This window comes from Sapajus apella, unplaced genomic scaffold (genome assembly GCF_009761245.1).
Source record: "Sapajus apella isolate SASKATOON/1434 unplaced genomic scaffold, GSC_monkey_1.0 scaffold48, whole genome shotgun sequence".
NCBI classification, from domain to species: Eukaryota; Metazoa; Chordata; class Mammalia; order Primates; family Cebidae; genus Sapajus; species Sapajus apella.
In genome coordinates this window covers 10,196,947-10,218,910 of record NW_022436988.1, presented here as the reverse complement: position 1 = coordinate 10,218,910, position 21,964 = coordinate 10,196,947, and the positions used below count along the sequence as shown (strand labels likewise).

General features: G+C 51.6%; 1 protein-coding gene across 7 annotated transcripts in view; it reads right to left on the bottom strand.

Moving 5' to 3' along the window:
* SLC39A11 (solute carrier family 39 member 11) overlaps positions 1–21,964 on the bottom strand; it is a 448,139-nt gene that overhangs the window by 2,538 nt on the left and 423,637 nt on the right. For 6 of the 7 annotated variants that reach the window (XM_032241865.1, XM_032241864.1, XM_032241867.1 and 3 more), the window contains 2 exons: positions 3,846–3,944; positions 247–405 (listed from right to left, as the gene is read on the bottom strand). In XM_032241865.1, the coding sequence (XP_032097756.1) occupies positions 247–405; positions 3,846–3,944 (258 nt within the window). The remainder of the gene's footprint in view (positions 1–246; positions 406–3,845; positions 3,945–21,964) is intronic. The other variant, XM_032241868.1, reaches the window with a different exon arrangement.

The following is a 21,964-nucleotide window of genomic DNA, read 5'->3' as shown; positions in this document are numbered from 1 at the left end:
CCAGGGACAAGGGGCAGGTATGTATGCCACTACCTGGTGTCACCTTATTTCTTGACCCACCTGCCCTTTGCTGCTTTTCTTTTAGTTTCAGAGAGCACAGTTAGGGAGGGAGTGGGGACGATCTTGGGAAGGGGCAGACGGGGGTGGGTAATGAAAGGAGAAGCAAATGAAGAAAGAGCACCTCCCAAGGCTGGGGGCCCAGCTGGGACTGGGACAGGGATAGACAGGAAGGGACAGTTCTCCAACCTGATCTGGGCTTCCGGGATGATGTCATCCATGACTACGTAGACCATGGCACCGGCAGCAAAGGCCAGAGCGTAGGGCAGGATGGGCTCAGCCAGCACCACTGCAAAGGCACCGAAGACCCCGGCCAGGGGCTCCACCATGCCGCTCAGCTGCCCGTACCTAAGGAGAGAACAGAGACATTTACCCCTGCAGGGGGAGGCAAGCAGACGCTCCACAAGCCCAGACGGTGGACTCAACCCCAGCACATGGATGCGTGTCATTCGACATCATAGCTGAGCATGGCAGTGCAACGGCACATCATTGCTTTGTTGCTGTTGTTGTTAGTGAGTTCATTTGTTTCATTTCGTTTTTTTTTTTTGAGACAGAGTCTTGCGCTGTCACCCGGGCTGGAATGCAGTGGCGCTATCTCTGCTCACTGCAACCTCTGCCTCCTGGTTCAAGTGATTCTCCTGCCTCAGCCTCCTGAGTCGCTGGGACTGTTGGCACCCACTACCACATCTGGCAAATTTTTGTACTGTTAGTAGACATGGGGTTTCACTCTGTTGGCCAGGCTGGTCTCGAACTCCTGACCTCAGGTGACTCACCTGCCTCTGCCTCCCAGAGTGCTGGGATTACAGGCGTGAGCCAGGGTGCCCGGCCACATAATTGTTTTTTTAACCACCTCTTTCTCCTTCCCAAACTCCCTAGGAAGCCGTTACAGTAGACCCTCACCCCCCAATTATCTTTAGGGTTTTAATTTTCCTGCATGGTCTTTAAAAAATAATAGCATTATTGAGATAGAATTCACATACTATATGACATGTCCATTTCATGTATCCAGTCCTGCGGTTTTCAGTGTAATTGCAAAGCTGCGCAGCCACCATCTCTATCTAATTCCAGAACATTTTCATCACCCCGAAACAAACCCCACAAACACTGGCCAGCCCCCTCCCACTCTCTCCCTCCTTCCAGCCCCTGGCAATCACGAATCTACTTTTTTTCCTCTTCTGGGTATTTCATATACTTGGAATAATACATAATATATGGTCCGTTTTGACTGGCTTGTTGACCTAGCACACTGTTTTCGGGGTGTATCCATGTTGCAGCATGGATCAGTACTTCCTTCCTTTTTATGGATGAGTAACATCACGTTGCATGGCCACATACATGTTAGGGACCCACCAGCAGTGGAGGCCTACACTGTCTTCCGACTGACAGGACACTGATGAGGAATGATATGGGCATTTCCCAAGGACAGTCAGTTGTACCTGGCATGTTTGGGAGTTCCCCCTATTGAAGGGGCTGCACCCAACCCCCTCTGCTGCACCTGGCCATGTGTGCACGGAGAGCTGTCTCCCTCACCTCCATCTTGGATTAAGGTGAGATTTCTGCTGCTAAGAAATCCCTGGCCAGGTGCAGTGGCTGACGCCTGTAATCCCAGGACTTTGGGAGGCCGAGGTGGGCCGATCACCTGAGGTCAGGAGTTCGAGACCAGCCTGACCTACATGGAGAAACCCTGTCTCTACTAAAAATATTTAAAAAGTCAGCCAGGCATGATGGTGCATGCCTGTAATCCCAGCTACTTGAGAGGCTGAGGCAGGAGAATCCCTTGAACCCAGGAGGCAGAGGTTGCGGTGAGCCAAGATTGCACCATTGCACTCCAGCCTGGGCAACAAGAGTGAAACTCTGTCTCAAAAAAAAGAAAGAAATCCCTTTATTTGAGCTAGTAAGGGGCAGGGGGAGGTCTCTACCACCTGAAATCCAATGAGCTCTGATGCACACAGCAACACATGTGAGGAGTGAGAATTTCAAGAGCAGGAGATGAGCTGGAACCCCACAGCCTGAGCTGCACGGGCGAAAGACACCTGCCACTACAGAACCCCAACAGACAAAGTGTTGCGGCCCCTTTCTCACTGTAGGGGTTCAGCAGGCTACACTGCCTCTGAGCCTCAATCCCTCCATCTGTAAGATGGGGGTGACAGACGTCTTCCTTGCCCCGCCTCCCCAGATGTCAGGAAGGCAGTGAGGGCACTGTGAGCTCCCACCTTCTGCCTGCCTCTTTTTGGCCAGCAGCAGGCAGTGGACGTGGGATGCGCTTTTTGCTGCAGAATTCTCTCAGGAGGGGGCTGCTTCCTGGTTCTCCTGGCTTTCATGCACAGTCCAGAGGAATTGGCAGCTCTCTGCTTTATAGAATTCTTGGCCTTGGCTTTGTCACCTCAGGAAAAAGTGAGTTTGATGTCAAGTCCAGACTAGAGTGAGAGAAACAAGTTTCCTCCCAGGGTCTGGATGTCGACCACAAAGGCACCACTCCTTTCTCTAGTCTCCCCTGGTTCCCTGACTGTAGAAAATAACAGTTACAGTTTTTATAGTAAAAAAGAGTCCCTGGCTGGGTGCAGTGGCTCACTCCTGTAATCCCAGCACTTAGAGAGGCTGAGGTGGGGGGATCCCTTGAGGTCAGGAGTTCAAGACCAGCCTGGTCAACATGGCAAAACCCTGTCTCTACTAAACATACAAAAAAATTAGCCAGGCGTGGTGGTGCACACCTGTAATTCCAGCTACTCAGGAGGCTGAGGGACAAGAATTGCCTGAACCCAGGAGGCAGAGGTTGCGGTAAGCTGAGATCAAGATCGTGCACTCCAGCCTGAATGACAGAACAAGATTCCATCTCTCTCACAGACACACACAAATAGTAATAACAACAACCTCTAAGGCCACCTTGCTCTGTCCTTGCCCAAATGCTGTGTTCCGCAGACTCCAACAATGGAAGAAGAGATACCAGAGGGTGGAAATAAAGTCATTTCAGGATATGTAAGAATTTGTAAGCCATAAGGCCCTGTAACACGGAAGGCATTCTGAAACTGTCACTGGCTGTCTTTTCAAATGCTCTTACCACACATTCTAGAGTAGCGATTGTTTTAACAAAGAAGTGCTCTGAGGCTCGGAGTCCTGCGTGGAGGGGGACTTTGCCATGTTGGCCAGGCTGGTCTTGAACTCCTGACCTCAAGGGAAGTGAGACTTCCAGTCTCTGGGCCACCGCTGATGAACCAGGTGACTTGAGCTGGTCATCTGACTCTTTGGGCTATGGCTCCCTACTCTGAAACATGGGGACTCACCATTGACATTGGAAGACACAATTAAGGAATAGAGTAGAAAGCTCTTTGGGGAAGATGAGAATACTAGGTATGAGTACAACAGCATCTGACGTGGTTCTTATGTTCACATCAACAGGGGGTTATGACAGGAGATACTGTGACGCCTCCTGGGGACGGGCAGTGGTGATGTGAGTGCAGGCTAAGGCATCTGACATCTAGAGTGGACATCTGGTCCACCTCGGTTCTCCCAGAGCCTAACCCTGAATGGGCATGGCGTGCCTCTCCACAGAGGGCTTTAAAATAGGAAACACAGCCAATCAGGTTAGTTTATGTCGAGGATGAAAATCAGAAGATGAGACTGAGGGTCCCCCAGCCTTGGGGTACAAGAGTCACTGGAGTTGTCGGTGTTTCACCAGGAGCCTCAGATTGGCTGCCAGGTAGGAGAAGCTGTTCTTGCAGAAAAAAGCCCACATGGAGGACTGTGAGCACTTGACATCAGACGTGACCTTGCCCTCGGGCAGCACCTACCAGAAAGCTCTCCAGGTGGAGAAGCCTGCCCCTCGCAAGGGAAGGCTGACAGCCAGGCCCTCAGGAAAATTCTGGATCCCGATTCCAATGGCCAAGTTCCTGAAAAACCAAGAAAGCACATGAAGGCTGCTGTCTGGAACAGGTGCCCACACAATGGGAGTCCCTGGCCAAGGTCTGGACCTCCTTGGATACTGGGGAGCCAGGAGGAGACCTGTGACCTTCTGTAGGAGAGGAAGGAGAAAGGTCAGGACATGTGTGTAAGTAAAGAGCATGGAAGCCAGATGTGGTGGCTCACACCTGTAATCCCAGCACTTTGGGAGGCCGAGGTGGGCGAATCACCTGAGGTCATGAGTTTGAAACCAGCCTGACCGATGTGGAGAAACCCTGTCTCTACTAAAAATACAAAATTAGCCGGGCATGGTAGCACATGCCTGTAATCCCAGCTACTGAGGAGGCTGAGGCAGGAGAATCATTTGAATCCTGGAGGTGGAGGTTGCAGTGAGCCAAGATTGTACTATTGCACTCCAGCCTGGGCAACAAGAGCAAAAGTCCATTTCAAAAAAAAAAGGAGCATGGGCAGCAGGAGGGAATGACACGAGCCCTCTGCCCGTCATGCTGTCCTGCGTCCTGGGTAGGCTCTGTCCTTACAGTGCTTTGCTGCAACAGAGAACACGCTGGCTGGCTCTCAGGATGCCCTGAGTTCTGCCACGTGGCTGTATAACTTTGCACTTTTCATTTTACTTTCTACCTCCATTTCTTTTTCGTTTTTCTTTTTTTGAGATGGAGTCTCACTCTGTTGCCCAGGCTGGAGTGCAATGGCATGATCTTGGCTTACTGCAACCTCCGCCTCCTGGGTTCAAGTGATTTCCAGCTAATTTTTGTATTTTTAGTAGAGATGGGGTTTTACCATGTTAGCCATGCTGGTCTCGAACTCCTGACCTCAAGTGATCTGCCCGCCTTGGCCTCCCAAAGTGCTGGGATTACAGGCGTGAGCCACGACACGTGGCCTATATCTCTGTTTCTTATATGCAACTTGAGGACCATAATATCTACCATGAAGGATTGCCGAGTGACCTCATGACCCCATAATGCCTATTACATTCTAGCATAGAGAGGTGCTCAATGCATTTTGGTTTTTATTCCGTGACAGCATGGAAACACGTATATCACGTTTTATCCAGAAGCAACTTCAGAAATGGGACAAGGAAGTGCAGCTGCAGACGCTGATGGTGCCACAGATCTGGCTCTGGGCTCAGCTTCTCCATGGGCTCTGCAGGTCTGGCACCAACACTGTGTTTCTTTGGGCCCCCGTGATGCTCCCTGTGATCCTCTCACCTCCAGCCTCTGCAGGACAGTGAGGGGCTGTGCTGGTAGATGCCTGTCTTCAAGAACCTACTTTCTGCACAAACCAGGCATTGGAGTGTGAAAGGAGAGAGAAGCAAAATGCGATGCGTACAAATGCGATCTGTGACGCATGCCTGGCTGCAGGGGGCTTAGTATTTAGCCATGGAGACAACACAGGCTTAACTGTGAAGAACCCTCATTGTGCAGACTACACCAAATCAGCCAAAAGTCAACTTGCACAGGAAGCAGGGGCATGATTGGAGGGAAATGGGGTCCGTCCCAGTGCCTTAGGAAGGTCCTTTTGCGCATGAGACTCTACCTTGGCCCGACAGGTCCAAGGAGTAGCCCCTCCATGAAGGGCCATCTGAACAACAAAGATCTAAAGGGGATGAGAATAGGGTGTCACTCGCTAAGTAATGCTGGTGTGTGGCCCGAGGGAGTTGTGGGTAGACTGGATAGAAAAGGGAAACACTATCGTCACTGGACTTTCAGGTCAACCGGCTCATGTCTATCCATCTTCCTGCCCAAAGGAATCTACCCATTGCTCAGAGGCACGTGAGTGTTGTAGACTGGCAGCTGGGCGTCCCTGCCCATGACCTGCCCCAGGCTTGCAGGACTGGGACACACTTATGGCCCTGAAGGTCCTGTCAGGCCTGCTCCGGCTGTGACCCAAGTTCCAGCCTCCAGCAAAGAACACTAAGGAGAATCCCTAGTTTAGTATCTGACCTCCACTTTGTTTCAGGGCTTGGCCTTTATACCCCCCAACTCCTGCACATATTTCATCGAAGCTCATAGTTCCAGATACCTCAGGAAGAACAGCCCCCACCTCAAGTCTGCCAGTCAAGTAGACTCTTAGGAAAAACCAGCCCTGACAGAATCTCACGCCTGTCACCACTGAGCTCCCATGTGGTTCATGTAATTAATGCCCATCCCATCCCTTTTTGACAAGTTTACAGTGAGCCCCTAAGCATCTACCTCAGCTTAAAATCTGCCCCGTGTGCTGATTTTAAGCGCGTGCGACAGCGTTGGGAGCCACTGGCCTAAGCAGGCGTCAGAGGAGGTGAGGATGAGGAAAGCGGTCAAGCCCACCTCCCCCCGACCCCGGAAACCCTTCCCGGCTATCCCAATTCCCAACACAGGCTGGAGCCAAGGACACCTGTGGCCACTACTAAATGCATCAGGAGCCTGCTGCCAGGGTGCTTACTGTGTACAGGATCTGATCTGGAGAGCTCTGGAGGAGATCCGGGGCGACAGAGGACAGGAGCAGCAAAACAGGTGGTATTCAGGGATACGGACGTGGAACAGAAGTGATGGAGAATAGTGAGCACCCTGTGGCAGGGTCGGTCCCCCTTGGTTGGGGCGGGGGAAAAGAGCCCTGAGCTGACTTAGGAGCCGTGGGGCCTAGACTGGCTGGGGGATGGGAAACTGTGACAAGGGACAAGTGCAGCCTCCCCAGGGGCCATCTGAAAAGTGATGGCATCTGAAAAATAATCAGTTCCTTAATAAAGGAAATATGGCATCTTGGGGCTGACAGGGCCATTGAGCCTGTCTTTCCAACCTGCAGGCAGGATTGTTCATGAAATTGGAGTGGACAGATAAGAAGACAGGGTCAGCTTGCACATGAAACTGGTCAGACTGGTCAAAATGGAGGTCAGACCACACCAGCCCAGGGCATGTCCGCAAAAGCTGCATCACTCAGCGTTTGCCACGTGTCTACCCAAATCCCCGTCAATATCAACCAAAGATGTGCTCTCCTTTGACTGAGGGCCTCAGCATGCTTCAACTTCATCTGATCTAGAGGGCAGCAAACTTTTTCTCTCATGGGCCAGATAGTAAATATTTTAGGTTTTGCAGTCCACTGAGTCTCTGTTGCAACCACTGAACTCTGCCCTTGCAGGTATGAAAGCAGCTATGGACAATATATAAACCATTGAGTGTGGCTGTGTTCCAATAAAACTTTATTTACACAAACAACTGGTGGGCCAGATTTGGCCCATGGGCTGCAGTTTGCTGACCCCTGCCCTGATAGCTCAGTGGCTGCAGAAAGATCTGACAAGATGAAACCACAGACCCTGGGCATTGAAGACCCTGTCTCTTCTTACGTTCTCATGGCCATGCATGGGGTAGCTGAAGTTTGGGCTTTGCAGTCTGACTTCTTCTGTCCAAGTCCAGGGTCTGTGCCTTGTTAGCTGTGCTATTTTCCATTTCTCCAACAATAGAATTTGAACAATAATACCCATCCTTCCTTCACAGGTTGCTGATATGATTACCTGGGATGGTCCTTCTAAAGCCCTTAGCACGCGGGAGCTGGTATGCAGTAAGCACCTAATAAATGCCTGTCCTGGGGTGGGGGTGAGTGTTATCGCTGAGGTTGCAGTGTGAGCTGACAGAGACAGGGCCTTAAGGCTTTTCCAAGAACTCATGAGTCCTCTCTTTCCAAGAGAGACGACAATTTTCCACCCTGAAACTGAAACTCATTCCTCTACAAAGCTCTGTTTCAAAGACACCTGGCTTGGCTGTTTTGCTTATGGTTCATCTGTGCTTGAATTCCCATCAGCATTCATTCATTTGTTCTTGTTGACACTTCCGTGAGATTTTTACATCACTTGTAAGATTTTGGCAAGAACCACTGCGCAACCTGAAGGCGTTTCAGATATTGTGTTCCCTGGTGGGTCTGCTTGGGTGTACAGAAACTCCCAGGAGATGTGGACTCTGGCTTCTGCAAGACGTATAGGACTGGAGTTCATAGCCTCACTTCTTCCCTCCAGGGCCATGGGCCTAGGACTCAAATGCTAGCTTTGGAAGACACTGCTGAGCCCTGCTTCAGTTATAGGATGCTGCGAAGCATGTCCTAACCAGCCCTGGGCAGAAATACAGCCTGTACTCGCGGCTTCTGCTACCGGTTTCATGTGCAAGCCGACCCTGAGCTCCTATCCCAGGGGTCAGAGGCATGCGAATATATTTCTGGTGAGGACAAATTCTTGCCAATATCTCATAAGCCCCTGCAACTTGGTTCAGTATCTCCTTGCAGCCCTCAAGATGACAGCAAAAATACAACCAGCCTCCTTGACCTTCTGTAAAGCCCTGAGTGCAAGGTTTCTTTCCAATGAGGAAGGCCAAGGCTTCTGACCTCTTGGCCCCTGCCAGGCACCTGGTGGCTGGCTCTCAGTCCGCTGCCATTGCCTGCACCTCCTATTCGCAGGCAGGTGCATGACTCACCACGACTGTAGCCACAGAGTGGCCAGCCCAATGTCACTGGCAAGTCAGGGGTGGGGCTCCCCGTCCAAAGTCCTCGTCGTGACACAGTGCTGACTACAGCCATGGCCAGGCAGGGTATGGGAGCCTCCTCCACATCCTGTGTGGGAGCCATCGTCCTGATAAGCAGCACAGAAACGCCATTCTTCCATCCCTGGCAAGCCTCATTACCTCTGCCTTGCCCCAGCCCTGGCACGGGGCTTCCAGCCCAAACAGCTGCCACGCCCTCTGGATCCTGCCAAGGGCATTGCCTTGCTGGGCGGTCACAGAGTCCCTCCTGAACACTCCGGGCTCCTTTGCTCTCAGCAAGGGCGGGCACCACGGCTTCTCTGCCTTTCCTACCCGTCATGCACAACACGGCTTCACTGGGCTCTCCACACACACACACATGCACACGCACAGGCCCATCCATGTTCCCTCGCCCCGCTGCATGTTGGGTAACTCTCAGAGGGCCACTGGTGGGGGTGACCAGTGAAGGGCCCCATCCCTTCCAGCCCTCTCCTCTTCTTCCATCACCTGCGTCAGCTGCAGAATGGGATTTGAATCCACAGCTCTCAGACCTGATGATACATGCCAGTCACGGGAGTGCCAGCAAATGCCGATGCCTGGGCCCTGATCTGGAGATCTTGGTTTACTGCCGTGGCCTTGGGCCCCGTGTATGCAGATTTTAAGAGTCTGCCATGGCCTTGAGAGCTACTGCCCTAAGCAGGTGTCAGAGGAGGTGAGGATGAGGATGAAGGCCAAGCCTGTCTCCCTCCCAGGAGCCCCTTCCCCTGTTATCCTGACTCCCAGCAATGTCTGGGAGCCGAGAACACCTGTGGCCACTAATGAATGCATCAGGAGTCTACAGCCAGGGTGCTTACTGTATACAAGATCTGATCTGGGGGGCCCTGGAGGAGATCTGGAGCAACAGAGGCCAGGAGTAGCAAAGAGGGTGGCATTTGGGGATATCGACGCATAACAGAAGCGACGGAGAATAATGAGCGGCCCGTGGCAGGGATGGCCTCTTGGTGGTCGGGGTGAGCCCTGAGCTGACTTAGGAGCCGTGAGACCTAGATTGGCTGCAGGGTGGGAAACTGTGAAGAGGAACAAGGGCAGCCTCCAGGGGGGCTGGTGGCACAGAGGATGCCCCAGGCTCACCAGCTTCCCTCCTGCAACCCTGCTGTGCATTTCTGCAAGGCCTCCAGTCTAACTAAACACTTTGTGCTGACGATCCTGGGCAGGTGGGGTTTGGCGGGCCATTCTCTCCATCCTTTAAGCTCCTGGAAGGGAAAGCCCAGATGAGAGGTTTCCTTTCCAGGATGGGCTATGAAAAATTCAAAACAGCATTCAAAAGCAAGGGGGAAATTATAAACCCATGCCCTTCCGAAGACAGGGAAGCTGCTGTCTTCTGGGTTCTGTTCCTCCCCAGCAGTAGCACAAAGACACCATTACTAGTCTGGACCATGATACATTAATAGGAAGGAGAGGGAAGTGGAGATGAAGGGCTCTGTTAGAAAAGAAATCGCAGGCTGTCCCCTAACAAGGTCCCTTGTCCCTTCCGTGACAAGCCAAGTCCCATGGGAACCTGTCACCAGAGCCTGAATCAGAGCAAAAAGGCAGAGATCTCTCAAGAAGGGCCAGGAGAGGGCCATCCCTGTGGAGAGGCACAGGAGAGGAGAGAGGGAGTGTGGAAAGGGACGGAGAGGGAGGAGGCGGGTGGGGAGGGTCAACAGGGCAGGGTGTCACTGGGGAGGAGCGGGGCAGATGACTCCTGGGGTTGAGCTGCACCAGCAAGGACAAGAGCAGTCCCGATGAGACTTCTCCTGGGGAGGAACCCTGGGTCTGTCTGCAAGGACGGTCTCAGGGAGGCAGGGTTTGCCTCGAGGCGTCCAGACTTCTCTTGCTTTTCCTTAGGAATTAGAATTTGCTAGGGGGAGGTAGACCCAGAGAACCACCAGGAAGGGGGGTCCCATCCAGCATTGGAGGAATCGGGGTTTATTTTAAAAGTTCATTTTCTGTTATATTTTTATTTTTAATATTTATTTATTTAGGAGACAAAGTCTTACTCTGTCTCCAGGCTGGAGTGCAGTGGCAGGATCTTGGCTCACTGAAACCTCCGCCTCCCGGGTTCAAGCAATTCTCCTGTCTCAGCCTCCCAAGTAGCTGGGAATAAAGGCACACACTGCCATGCCCAGCTAATTTTTTTTGTATTTTAGTAGAGACGGGGTTTCATTGTGTTGCCCAGGCTGGTCTCAAACTCCTGAGCTCAGGCAATCCGCCTGTCTTGGCTCCCTAAAGTGCTGGGATTACAGGCATGAGCCACTGTGCCCGGCCATAGTTTTATTTTTAAACATCAAAGGCCAGGCGTAGTGGCTCACACCTGTAATCCCAGCACTTTGCGAGGTTGAGGCAGGGGAACTGCTTGAGCCCAGGAGTTTGACCAGCCTGGGCAACATAGCAAGACCCTCTCTGTATATAATAAATAAAAATAAGAGAAAAAAGAAGAACAAAAAAGAACAGAATTATTAGGCGTATTTCAAAATCATTTGTTAAGAAAATTAAAAAATAGGCCAGGTACAGTGGCTCACACCTGTAATCCCGGCACTTTGGGAGGCAGAGGCGGGCAGATCACGAAGTCAGGAGTTCGAGACCAGCCTGGCCAACACAGTGAAACTCGGTCTCTACTAAAAATACAAATATTAGCCAGGTATGGTGGTGCATGCTTGTAATCCCAGCTACTAGGGAGGCTGAGGCACGAGAATCGCTTGAACCCGGGAGGTGGAGGTTGCAGTGCGCTGGAAGAGGCGAGCCACTGCACTCCAGCCTGGGCAACAGTGTGAGAGTCTGTCTCAAAGCAAACAAACAAAATAAATAAAAATAAACATAAAAGAGGAGCAGAGATGGAAGAGAGACCGGCAAGAAGGAAGATGACAGGTCACTTGACTTCTCTGGCTTTGGGCAGGAGTGAGTAGCAATGGTTTATCTCATTAGCAGTGTGCAGGCCAGTATGTGAAGAAGTCAGAATTCCCTGAATACAGTGTCCCTTTTGGGACAGGAACCACGGTGCCCAACCACTCCGGTTCACCCGGGACGGAGGGATTTCCCAGGATGCAGGACTTTGGGTGCTAAACCTGGGACAGTCCCCAGGTAACTGATGTGAGCTGGTCACCCTCAGAAGCACTCAGAAACAGGGTATGTGGCAGAGGCAAGCTAGGGGAAGAATTTTAATTCCCCACAGAGGATCTATACAGAATCCTGGAAGCTAAGCAGATGTCTGAAAAAGTAAAAAGCCCTGCCTGACACTTGCAATGGTCTAATGCAAATTTGGGCCACTTTTAGCCCCTTGGATCGACTTCCCTCTAGAGAACCAGCTTCCCCGAAACCCTCGCCGGCCCCAGAGATGCTGGGTTGGTCCTTGTGGACTGCTGTTTGCAGCCCAGCCCTGAGTGACACCCAGGAGCCGGCAGGGCATGGCAGAGGCAGAAGAGGTGGCCTCCCTGCAGGGACAGCAGCAGACACTTTGCTGTCTTGGGTAGGGACACAAAGAAGCAATTCAGGCTGCTTAGGAAACCCCCGGGGCTGACCTGTGAGGAGGCTGGGAAGGCACTGGGCCCACACACAAATAATGACTCCTAGCAGATGGAGGGGGCTGGGCCCATAAGGGAGGCCAAGGAGGTGCAGGCGGGGGAAAGGGGCAGGCAGGGGAAAGGGGCCGGTGCCTCTTCAGGCTGGATGCAGTGGCAGAGGCGGACAGCCTGAGATTCTTTTCCAGAGGCCTCTCTCATCCCTTGCTCTTCCAACCCGGTAGAGGCTGATGACCGACGGCCAGGGTCCCAGCAGGCTGCTAGGCAAGAAGGGCCTCCCTCCTTGTATCTTCAGAGACTACTAATCCCAAGCAGTGGGCAACAGGAAGAAAGGCATCCCCGGCAGGAAGTTGTTCCTGCTTTCTCTGACCCTGTTTCACCCCAGGAGCTGACTTCTCATCTCCAGCATCCTCCTCCTCCTCAGTGCCCCCCGCCATCACCACTCACATTAAAAGTGAGGGTCCTTGGAGGTCGCTTGGCTCACCGCCTTGATGGTTAAGATTGTTAAGGTAGAAAGAGGAGATGCAGACAAGTTCAATGCCTTGGAGGCCATGTGATGGGTAGGACTGTCAAACATACCAGTCAAACACATCGGGTGGGACCCCAGATGCATGTGTGCCCCAGCGCGAGCTACACATAACTCAGCCTTTCTGTTAACTGAAAAATGGGCATTGGCAGCGCTCTCGTGTGGATGGCAAATGATCACTGTGACGTGCCAGGCCCAGCTCAGGTCAAAAGACCTGCCTGCAAATGACTATGACACAGCGTGGAGCTTGCTGACAGCCATCAGAGAAGCACAGAGCATTGGGGGAAGATGAACTTGGCAGAGACAGATGATCCAGGAAACCTTTGTGGAGAAAGGTTTGTGGAGGCCATAGTGGGTTGGGTGCTCTTTAAATAGCAGTCGCTGGTAAAACTGCCCAAGTCTCCTGAATGAGGCAGCGATGAGAGAGGCACTTAAGCCTCCATTCCCCAAGCCTGGTGACCTCCCAGCCTCGCGCCAATTTCTTCTACAGTGGGTGTGCCTCAGCCTTCTTAATTCTATGACCTCTTGGGCAGAACCATGTCCTGCAGTGGCAACTTGGCCACCTGGAAGCCACTTCTCAGGAGTCACTCCGGGATCAGCCACTACGCCCCGGCCATGTTCAAGAGCTCATGCCACATAGGAAGGAAGACATTGGGAAGGGCCCTGTCTTCAAGGAACATACAATCTGATACAGGGCAAAAGACCTGCCTGCAAATGACTACGACACAGCGTGGAGCTTGCTGACAGCCATCAGAGAGGCACAGAGCATTGGGGGAAGATGAACTTGGCAGAGACAGATGATCCAGGAAACCTTTGTGGAGAAAGCGACATCCAAGATGGACTTTGAAGGATGGGGACCACTTTAATAGATAAAGATGGGGAAATGCATTTCCTCCAGAAAGAAGGAACAGAGTAAGCCAAGATGTGAGAGGGTCTGGCGGGGCTGAGCCAGGTCTTCCTTTCTCTCCCCTTCTCTAAGTCCAAGCCAACATACAAACAAAAATAAAACATGCATTCAAGCCAAGGCCTGTCTCTCTTACACATGTGGTATCTGGTGTTCTCTGCGACTCTTTTTAAATTCCTTTTGGAGACAGAGTCTTAGTCTCTTGCCCGGGCTGCAGTGCAGTGGTATGATCTTGGATCACTGCAACCTCTGCCTCCCAGGTTCAAGCAATTTAATCCTGCCTCAGCCTCCCAAATAGCTGTGATTACAGGCACCCCCCGCTATGCTTGACTATTTTTTTTTTTGATTTTTTAGTAGAGACGGGGTTTTACCACGTTGGCTAGGCTGGTCTTGAACTCCTGACCTTAGGCGATCTACCCACCTCAGCCTCCCAAAGTGCTGGGATTACAGGTGTGAGACACTGCACCCAGCCTTCTGTGACTCTTTCTCAGCTGAATCTGCCAGATTTTTCGGAAAAACCTGAGTGTTAAACACCCCAGCTGTAACTCAGGTGTTTCCCAAGGCTGAAGTGTGAGATACCATCCCAGGGGTCCCTACCCCATCTTTGGGAGGCATATGCCTCTGCTGAGTGATTTACTCAGGGGGTCCCCTTGACATTTATTAGCCATCTCCACTCAAACCTCTGACTTCAGAATGTCTCAGGTCTTGAGCTTGGGAAATGCTTTCAGCTCGGGTCAGCAGCAGCATAGAGCATGTGCCAGGATCTGTGCACAGCACTGCAGACCCCGCCGCAACCGCTCGCGGTTGAAACCAGCCCAAGTCTTTCATTCCCGCACCCATCAGAGGCAGCCTGAGGTCCTCCGGCTACAGTAAAAATGATGGCAACCACTGCTGTTACTGATTGAGGGTTACTACGTGCTGGGCGTGCTTGTAAGCACATCACATGTAGCAACACGCCTTGTCCCCTCAACCATCTCATGAGCAGTTTTCACCATTGTTCCCACTTTACAGATGGAGAAATGGATGCTCAATAAGTTAATAACTGGCCCTGAAGGTTACCGAGCTGGGAAGCGACAGAGCAGGATCTCCTAACTGCTACGGTGTACACACACACTGGGTTTTCTGAGGCTCACACAGACCCATCAAAGCATAGGGAGACAGGGGCAGACGCTGCCTGACACCCACTTGGCTATTGAGCTGAGGGTCTGGCCTGTTCTGGTCAACAGCGAAAGCAGGCCAGACTCCGGGAGATGTGGGCCAGAGACCTCCAGGGTTTAATGGAGTGGAGCCCGTCATCCACAGCAGGATTTCTCAACCTCACCACTACTGACAGTTTGCACCGTGAATTCTTTGTTGTGGCGCGTGGTTCTGGGCATGTAGGGTGTTTAGCAGCATACCCGGCTTCTTCTTCTTTTTTTTGAGATAGAGTTTTACTCTGTTGTCACCCAGGCTGGAGTGCAGTGGCGTGATCTCAGCTCACTGCAACCTCAGCCTCCCAGGTTCAAGTAATTCTCCTGCCTCAGCCTCCCAAGTGGCTGGGACTACAGGCACGTGCCACCACGCCCAGTTGATTTTTGTATTTTTAGTAGAGACAGGGTTGGTCAGGCTGGTCTCCAACTCCTGACCTCGTAATCTGCCCTCCTCGGCCTCCCAAAGTGCTGGGATTACAGGTGTGAGCCACCACGCCTGGCCACATCCCCAGCTTCCATCCACTAGATGCCAGCAGCAACCTCTCAGTTGTGAAAACCAAAATGCCTCCAGACATGGCCAAATGTCCCCGGGGTGGGGGGGAATTGCGCCTGGTTGACACCCACAGACCTGGAGTAAACAACAGGGTAAATGAGCTGCTTCCTCAGCAAATAGCTGGATGACAAAAAACTGCTCAGACTGTGTGTGCAGAACACCTGATCTCATGCATCTCATTTGAGAATTTCTAGGCTCAGTGGAGTGCAGGCTTCCAGGGAGCTTAGCTGTGGCACGACAGATTCCTGGGGCTGAACGCCCACCTTTGAGAACCACCAGGCCTCAGCTCCCTTAGTCCAAAACCAGTGGTTGCTCTCAAACCTCAATGGTGCACAATTCCAGGGGTACTTTTCACCTTGTGTTCTCTGAGCATGGCGCCCCCTGGAGTTGTGCTGTGGGACACTGCTGCTTGAGCGCGGATTGCTGCTCAACCTGGGCTGTAGTTCTGCAGTTTGAGGTGCACGCCCTCAGGAGAGTGGTGGAGAGAGTCATGGATTTCTCTGAGAATTGGCAAGCGAGGGGACGGCGACCTGCAGCCTTGCTCTCCAGGCTATATTCCCTGACCGGCTGATTATGAAAGGAGAATGGCATATTCCTGACAAGCCCTGCTTCACCCCGGCCTTCAGATCCTCCCCTGTGCGATGAGCGTGTGTGTTCTTGCGTGGCAGGCCCTTACAGACTGTTTTGATTGTTATCGTCTTGCCGTGAAAGACCTGATTGTTCAGGCCTGGAGATGACATCACCGCTTCCCACTCGGGAAGCCCGTCGAGGTGTTTGATGAGCCTGCAGGTGGGAAGGGGCTGGGTGCTCCCCGCAGGGCTGCCCGGCCCTACCTGCTCAGAGGAGCTGGCTTGGCACGCAAGGGATCTTCCCCCACCCTCTTCGTGCAGTTCTTGGAAACTTCTTGGTACAGGCTGGGGAGACGAGATGACCCATCCATTCCCTGACAGTCTCCCGCCTTCCTTCAAGGGGGTGAGGGAGAGCCCGAGGCAGTCAGCCAGAAGGCAGGGTGGTGGCTGAGGGTGATTCAGGCCACCACTGTGCACTTCTCCTTGCAGAAGGGTAGAGAAACCACCCAGATTTCTATGGAATCTCTGAATCCCAGAGGAATGCTCTGAAGACCTTTACCTGCCAAGGGTCTCAGTGAAGCAAACCAATCCTATGTACTGGGCAAGTGTGAGGCTGCCTCACACAGTGTGGTGGGTGTACACATCAGAGAGCCTTGTGCCTCTGTAGCTATCAAAAGACGCACCCTAAAACGGGTGCGGTGGTTCACACCTGTAATCCCAGCAGCTCAGGGGATGGGTGGGAGGATTGTCTGAGCCCAGGAGGTTGAGGGTGTTGTGCTGTGATGAAGCCATGGCACTCCAGCCTGGCCTGGACAACACAGGGAGGCCTTTTCTTTAGAAAGAAAAGAAAAGAAAGGAAAAGAGAGAAGGGAAGGAAAGGGGAGGGGAGGGGAGGGAAAGGAAGGAAGGAAGGAAGGAAGGAAGGAAGGAAGGAAGGAAGGAAGGAAGGAAGGAAGGAAGGAAAGAAAAGAAAAGAAAGAGAGAAAGAGAGGAGAGAGGGGCACACCCTAGGAGTGCTGTTATTCATGGCTGTTATTCATGCTATTGTTCAAAAATAGTCATAAACTGGAAACCACGCAAATGCCCCTCTACAACAGAATGAGTAAAATAAAATTCATTTTATTCATTGTGTTCTATTCACACTATGGAATACCGTGTGACAATGAGAATGAAAGGTTTACACCTATGTGCAAGTGTGGAGCCATGTCACAGACGAAAGTTTGAGTGAAAAACACTAGACACAAAATAGTAAGTGTGGTAGAGTCCTATTTACACAAAGTCCCCAAGTCCGCACGACCAAGGCACGCTGTCTTGGCATGTTAATGGCTGTTAGCCCATTCGCTGTTTTATTTGTTAATTCTCCTGAATATATTTGAAAATTTAAAAAGCTGACGACTCTCTTAAGGTAGGATTTCAGTTCCTAGGTAGGAGTCATACTTTTGGGAAAATAGTATCTTCCCATTACCTTTTTAAAATGATATTTTATTGCAGTTGAATGTACGTGCAGAAAAGAGCACATACGTGTTCTGCATGATGAAGTTTTAGAAACTAAACAAACCCATGAAACCCACATCCCCGTCAAGAAACAGAACATCACCAGCACCCCTCAACCCCTCCACCCCTCAGCCCTGGGCTCCGGCTCATCGTGGGTCTCTCCTGACAGAGAATCACTATCCTCACTTCCAACAGCAGAACCCAGTTGTGTGTGTTGGAACTTTATATGGATAGTTACGGCAGCAGAGTAAGACCCCAGAAGAGGACTGTCTGGGTTCTGAATGATGAGGCCTTGCGGTCTCATTTCCTGTGGACCTGGCATGTGGACAGTTCCCTCAGCTCATGGGTTTGGTCTTCTGCATGGGGTATTTCTTTGGGATATGAAAGTCTGTCCCACTAAGCATCTCCTCTCACTCAGTTTCTTACTCACTGAGAACTTCAGCCTTTCCATCTGCAGCTCCCCAAACGTACAACCAAAACATTTAGTTCCCAGCACTCAAAATACCACTGCAAACCACTACCAATGTTTCCAGAATTTTGGTGCTTTCTTCTAAGGAGCTTTAAGTGCCTTTCTAAATGTGTATTATTTCTTTGACAGAGGAGGTCCATTTTCCATTTTGTAGTTTCCAGGGTCTACAAAGGGTAAGCCATGAATGGAAGGACACAGCGTGCATCCCGGCGGCGAGGGAAAGGATGCTGGATGCCAAGCCCTCTTCCTACATCAGGGCTTCACGTAAAACCGTAGAAGGCAAGGGGGGAATGTGGTCAGTGGCAGCTTTCAGGAAGAGGAGACCATTCACCGCGGGGCCATTCTTGGCTACTCTCTGTTACACCTTACACAAAATTTGCCAGGGAAACCCAAGGTGGGGATCTACCTTTAGATCCGATGAGAATGAAGCCACGTCTCCCCTCTTCCTTGGCTATACCCAGTGCAAGCCTCCATCATATCCTTCCTGGGCTACAGTCACAGCCTCCTAACCAGGCTCTTGCTTCCACCTTTGTCCCATAAAGTCTATTCTCTGCATATCTGCTAAGTCTGATCATGCTGCTCCCGTGCCCAAGACACTGCTGCGACTCCCCACTTCACTCAGGGCGAGGGCCCACATCCCCCGTTGGACTGCAATAACTTACACGTGCTTGCCCTCCGCTCTCCCTCTGATTTCTTCTTCTATTGCTCTTCTCCTAGCTCCTGCTACTCTAGCCACCTGGTTTCTTTGCTGTTCCTCCAAAATGCCTGGTTACTTCCACCTTGCGGCATTTTCACTGGAACATTCCTTCTCAGTTATCAGTGGCTCACTTCAAGTCTTTGAAGGTAAAGTCATAGGACCTACCCAAGGCCAGATCAGAAAAGGCTCCACGGCTTCTTTCTCTCTCTTCTCTCTCTCTGGACTACTAGCTCCGGGGGAAGCCAGTACCATATTGTGGGAATTCAAGCAGCCACGTGGAGGTGCCTACATGACGCGGAACTGAGTCCTACCGCCAACAGCCATGTGACAGCGCCATCTTGGAGGTGAATCCTTTAGCCCCAGTCAAGACTTCAGGTGACTGCAGCCCCAGCTGACCTCTCCTGACCGCAACCTCATGAGAGACCCTGAGCCATGACCACTCAGCAAGGCCATTCTCAAATTCCTAACCCACAAAAAAGCTGAGATAATGTCTGTTGATTTAAGCCACCAAGTTTTGAGGGTTTTGTTGTTATTGTTTTTTTTTTTGAGACAGGTTCTTGCTCAGGCTAGAGTGCAGTGGCGTGATCATGGCTCACTGCGGCCTTGACCTCCCAGGTTAAAACAATCCTCCCATCTCAGCCTCCCAAGACCACAGACATGCACTACGAGGCCCAGCTAATTTTTAAAAATTACTTTGTAGAGACGGGGTCTCACTGTATTTCTGAGGTTTGTCTTGAATTCCTGGGACCAAGTGATTCTCCCATCTCAGCTTCCCAAAGTGCTGGGATTACAACTGTGAGCCACCACAGTTTTGAGGTATTCTGTTATGCAGCAGTAAGTGACTACTACAGTCACCTTCTCAATGAAATCCACCTTTTTTTCTAAAATCTAGTCTGCCCGTCCTCCTTCCCTCCCCCCCTCCCCCCCCTCCCTCCCCCCCCCCTTTCCCCCCTCCCTTCCCCCCTCCTTTCCCTCCCTCCCTTTCCCCCTCCTTTCCCTCCCTCCCTCCTTCCTTCCTACTTTTCTTTTCGGTAGCATTTATTATCTCCTAACCTGCTATATATAAGGTATTCATTTTTTATGTTTATTGTCTGTTCTTTCTCCCATACCCGACCTCACACCCAAACAAGCTAGGATTCTCTGTTCACCAATTTATCCCGAGCACATAGACAAGTACCAGGTGCATACAGCAGTGAAACAGACATGTGTGCAGATGTACATCTGAGAGTTCTAGCAGGTCTGATATCTGCTCCCAGCTGTGGGGAATCCATCAGCAGGGAGCATGCCACCATTCTCTGGACCTTGGTGTCCTCAGCTGCAAAATAAGGAGGTTAAATTGGGCAACGCGTAAGTTCTTTTCCAGATCCTACGCTTTGTGATTCCTGGACAACGACGGCATTGTGGGTTCTCTAGATTGCAGCAGTTGCCAAGACAGGCCTCCGCCTCTGCCAAAGCTCATTTTCCTGTCCATTTTCTGTGCACATCGGGAAAGCCCAAAACAAAACCATCACATTGTGCACATCTGGACAGCATCAACCTATCACTCCAAGAGGAAACTCCAAAACAGCGGCTCAGCAAAACGGCAGTGCAGGCTGAATGAGAAAGGTTGAAAGGCTCCTTTCTTTTCCACCCGCAAAACAATCTTCTGGGCACAATCTTAGGAGCTGAATGCTTTGCCGCTCAATACCATATGTTCTCAATAGCCTTTGACGGCAGTCTCTGTCACTTTGCTCTCTGCCTGGCTCCTGGCCAATGCAAAACATGCAGAAGGGGACTTTTCCCCCCACTACCCCCGTGTTAGACCGATCTATACCTTCACTTATCCTTGGGGCATGTGGCAAGAGTTCAAAGCCGAACACCACCTGCTCCTCCTCCTCTTCCTTCAGGGAGAGTGATTGAACTGCACGCGTAATGCAAACTAAAGGGGGAGCTTTCAGGGCTCGTGAGAAATCCTTAGCTATTTGCATGCAGTTAGAACGTGCGCCCTTCCCTCCGTGGCTGAGAAGAGAAAGCTGCCTGGCAGTTTGTAGTCTCATTGTTTGACAACCAGCTTGGGATTCCAAAACAAACAGGAATGATTATTCCTATGCCTTTGCAAACGATATGAGTTTCAGGGGCGTTGAATTTACGCAGTGCAGGGAGGGGGAGAGGTGTGCCCTGAAATGCAGGGGGGGCTTCCCATTTGCACCTTCTCAGCTGATAATGTCCAAGGCTGGCTGGGGAGGACATTTTGGAGCATAGGACAGTTTAAGCGGGAATAGGGAGCCTTTGAGTCAATGTCTTGTGAATAGCAGGGATGCTTGCAAGGGGAGAATAAAGGTGAATGGAGACCTTGGGGTCAGGGTCATTCTCTAGACCTCCCTAAAGGGTGCAGGTGAAGAGGCAGGAGCAAGATGCAGGATGTGAACAGCCCTGAAGTCTAGCCCTGGACCCTCACCCTCAAACAACAGCATCTCCGTATGACTCAGGACACTCGATGAGGTGAGACCCCTGCTGTTACCCTGAAGTCTACCAAAATGGGAAGCACGTGGCCTGCTGACTCTGGGTGCAGGTGAGGCCTTCAGAAAGCCAGGCGAGAAGCTGGCAAGAAAACGAACACAAGAGAAATATTTTCCTTCCTCGCACTGTGTATTTTTGGACTCGCTTTCTAGCTAGCCAGGGACTCAACGCGTTACCATTGGGAAACAACTGTGTTTTCATGGCTTTCCAGGATGGATGGCTGAGGGCGAGTGCAGGGTGCATGGCCAGGATGCCAGTGCCAGCAGGTGGGTGGGGGCATCATCAGCTGGGAGGCTCAGCCCCTGCTACTTTGCATATGCCACCAATGTGATGAAGGCGGTGGGCAAAGCAACCACCCTCAGCAGAGCCACTTCTTTTTTTTTTTTTGAGACTGAGTCTCGCTCTGTCACCCAGGCTGGAGTGCAGTGGCGCAATCTCAGCTCACTGCAACCTCCGCCTCCCAGGTTCAAGCGATTGCCCTGCCTCAGCCTCCTGAGTAGCTGGGACTATAGGCACCTGAAACCACACACAGCTAATTTTTTGTATTTTTTTTAGTAGAGATGGAATTTCACCATGTTATCCAGGATGGTCTTTTTTTTTTTTTTTTTTTTTTTTTTTTTTTTTTTTGAGACGGAGTTTCGCTCTTGTTACCCAGACTGGAGCGCAATGGCGCGATCTCGGCTCACCGCAACCTCCGCCTCCTGGGTTCAGGCAATTCTCCTGCCTCAGCCTCCTGAGTAGCTGGGATTACAGGCACGTGGCACCATGCCCAGCTAATTTTTTGTATTTTTAGTAGAGACGGGGTTTCACCATGTTGACCAGGATGGTCTCGATCTCTTGACCTCGTGATCCACCCGCCTCGGCCTCCCAGAGTGCTGGGATTACAGGCTTGAGCCACCGCGCCCGGCCAGGATGGTCTTAATCTCCTGACCTCGTGATCCACCTGCCTTGGCCTCCCAAAATGCTGGGATTCCAGGTGTGAGCCACCGCCCCCAGCCACAGACACTTCTTCCAGGAATGCAGGGTGCAGAATACAGAGGCACCTGGCCGACA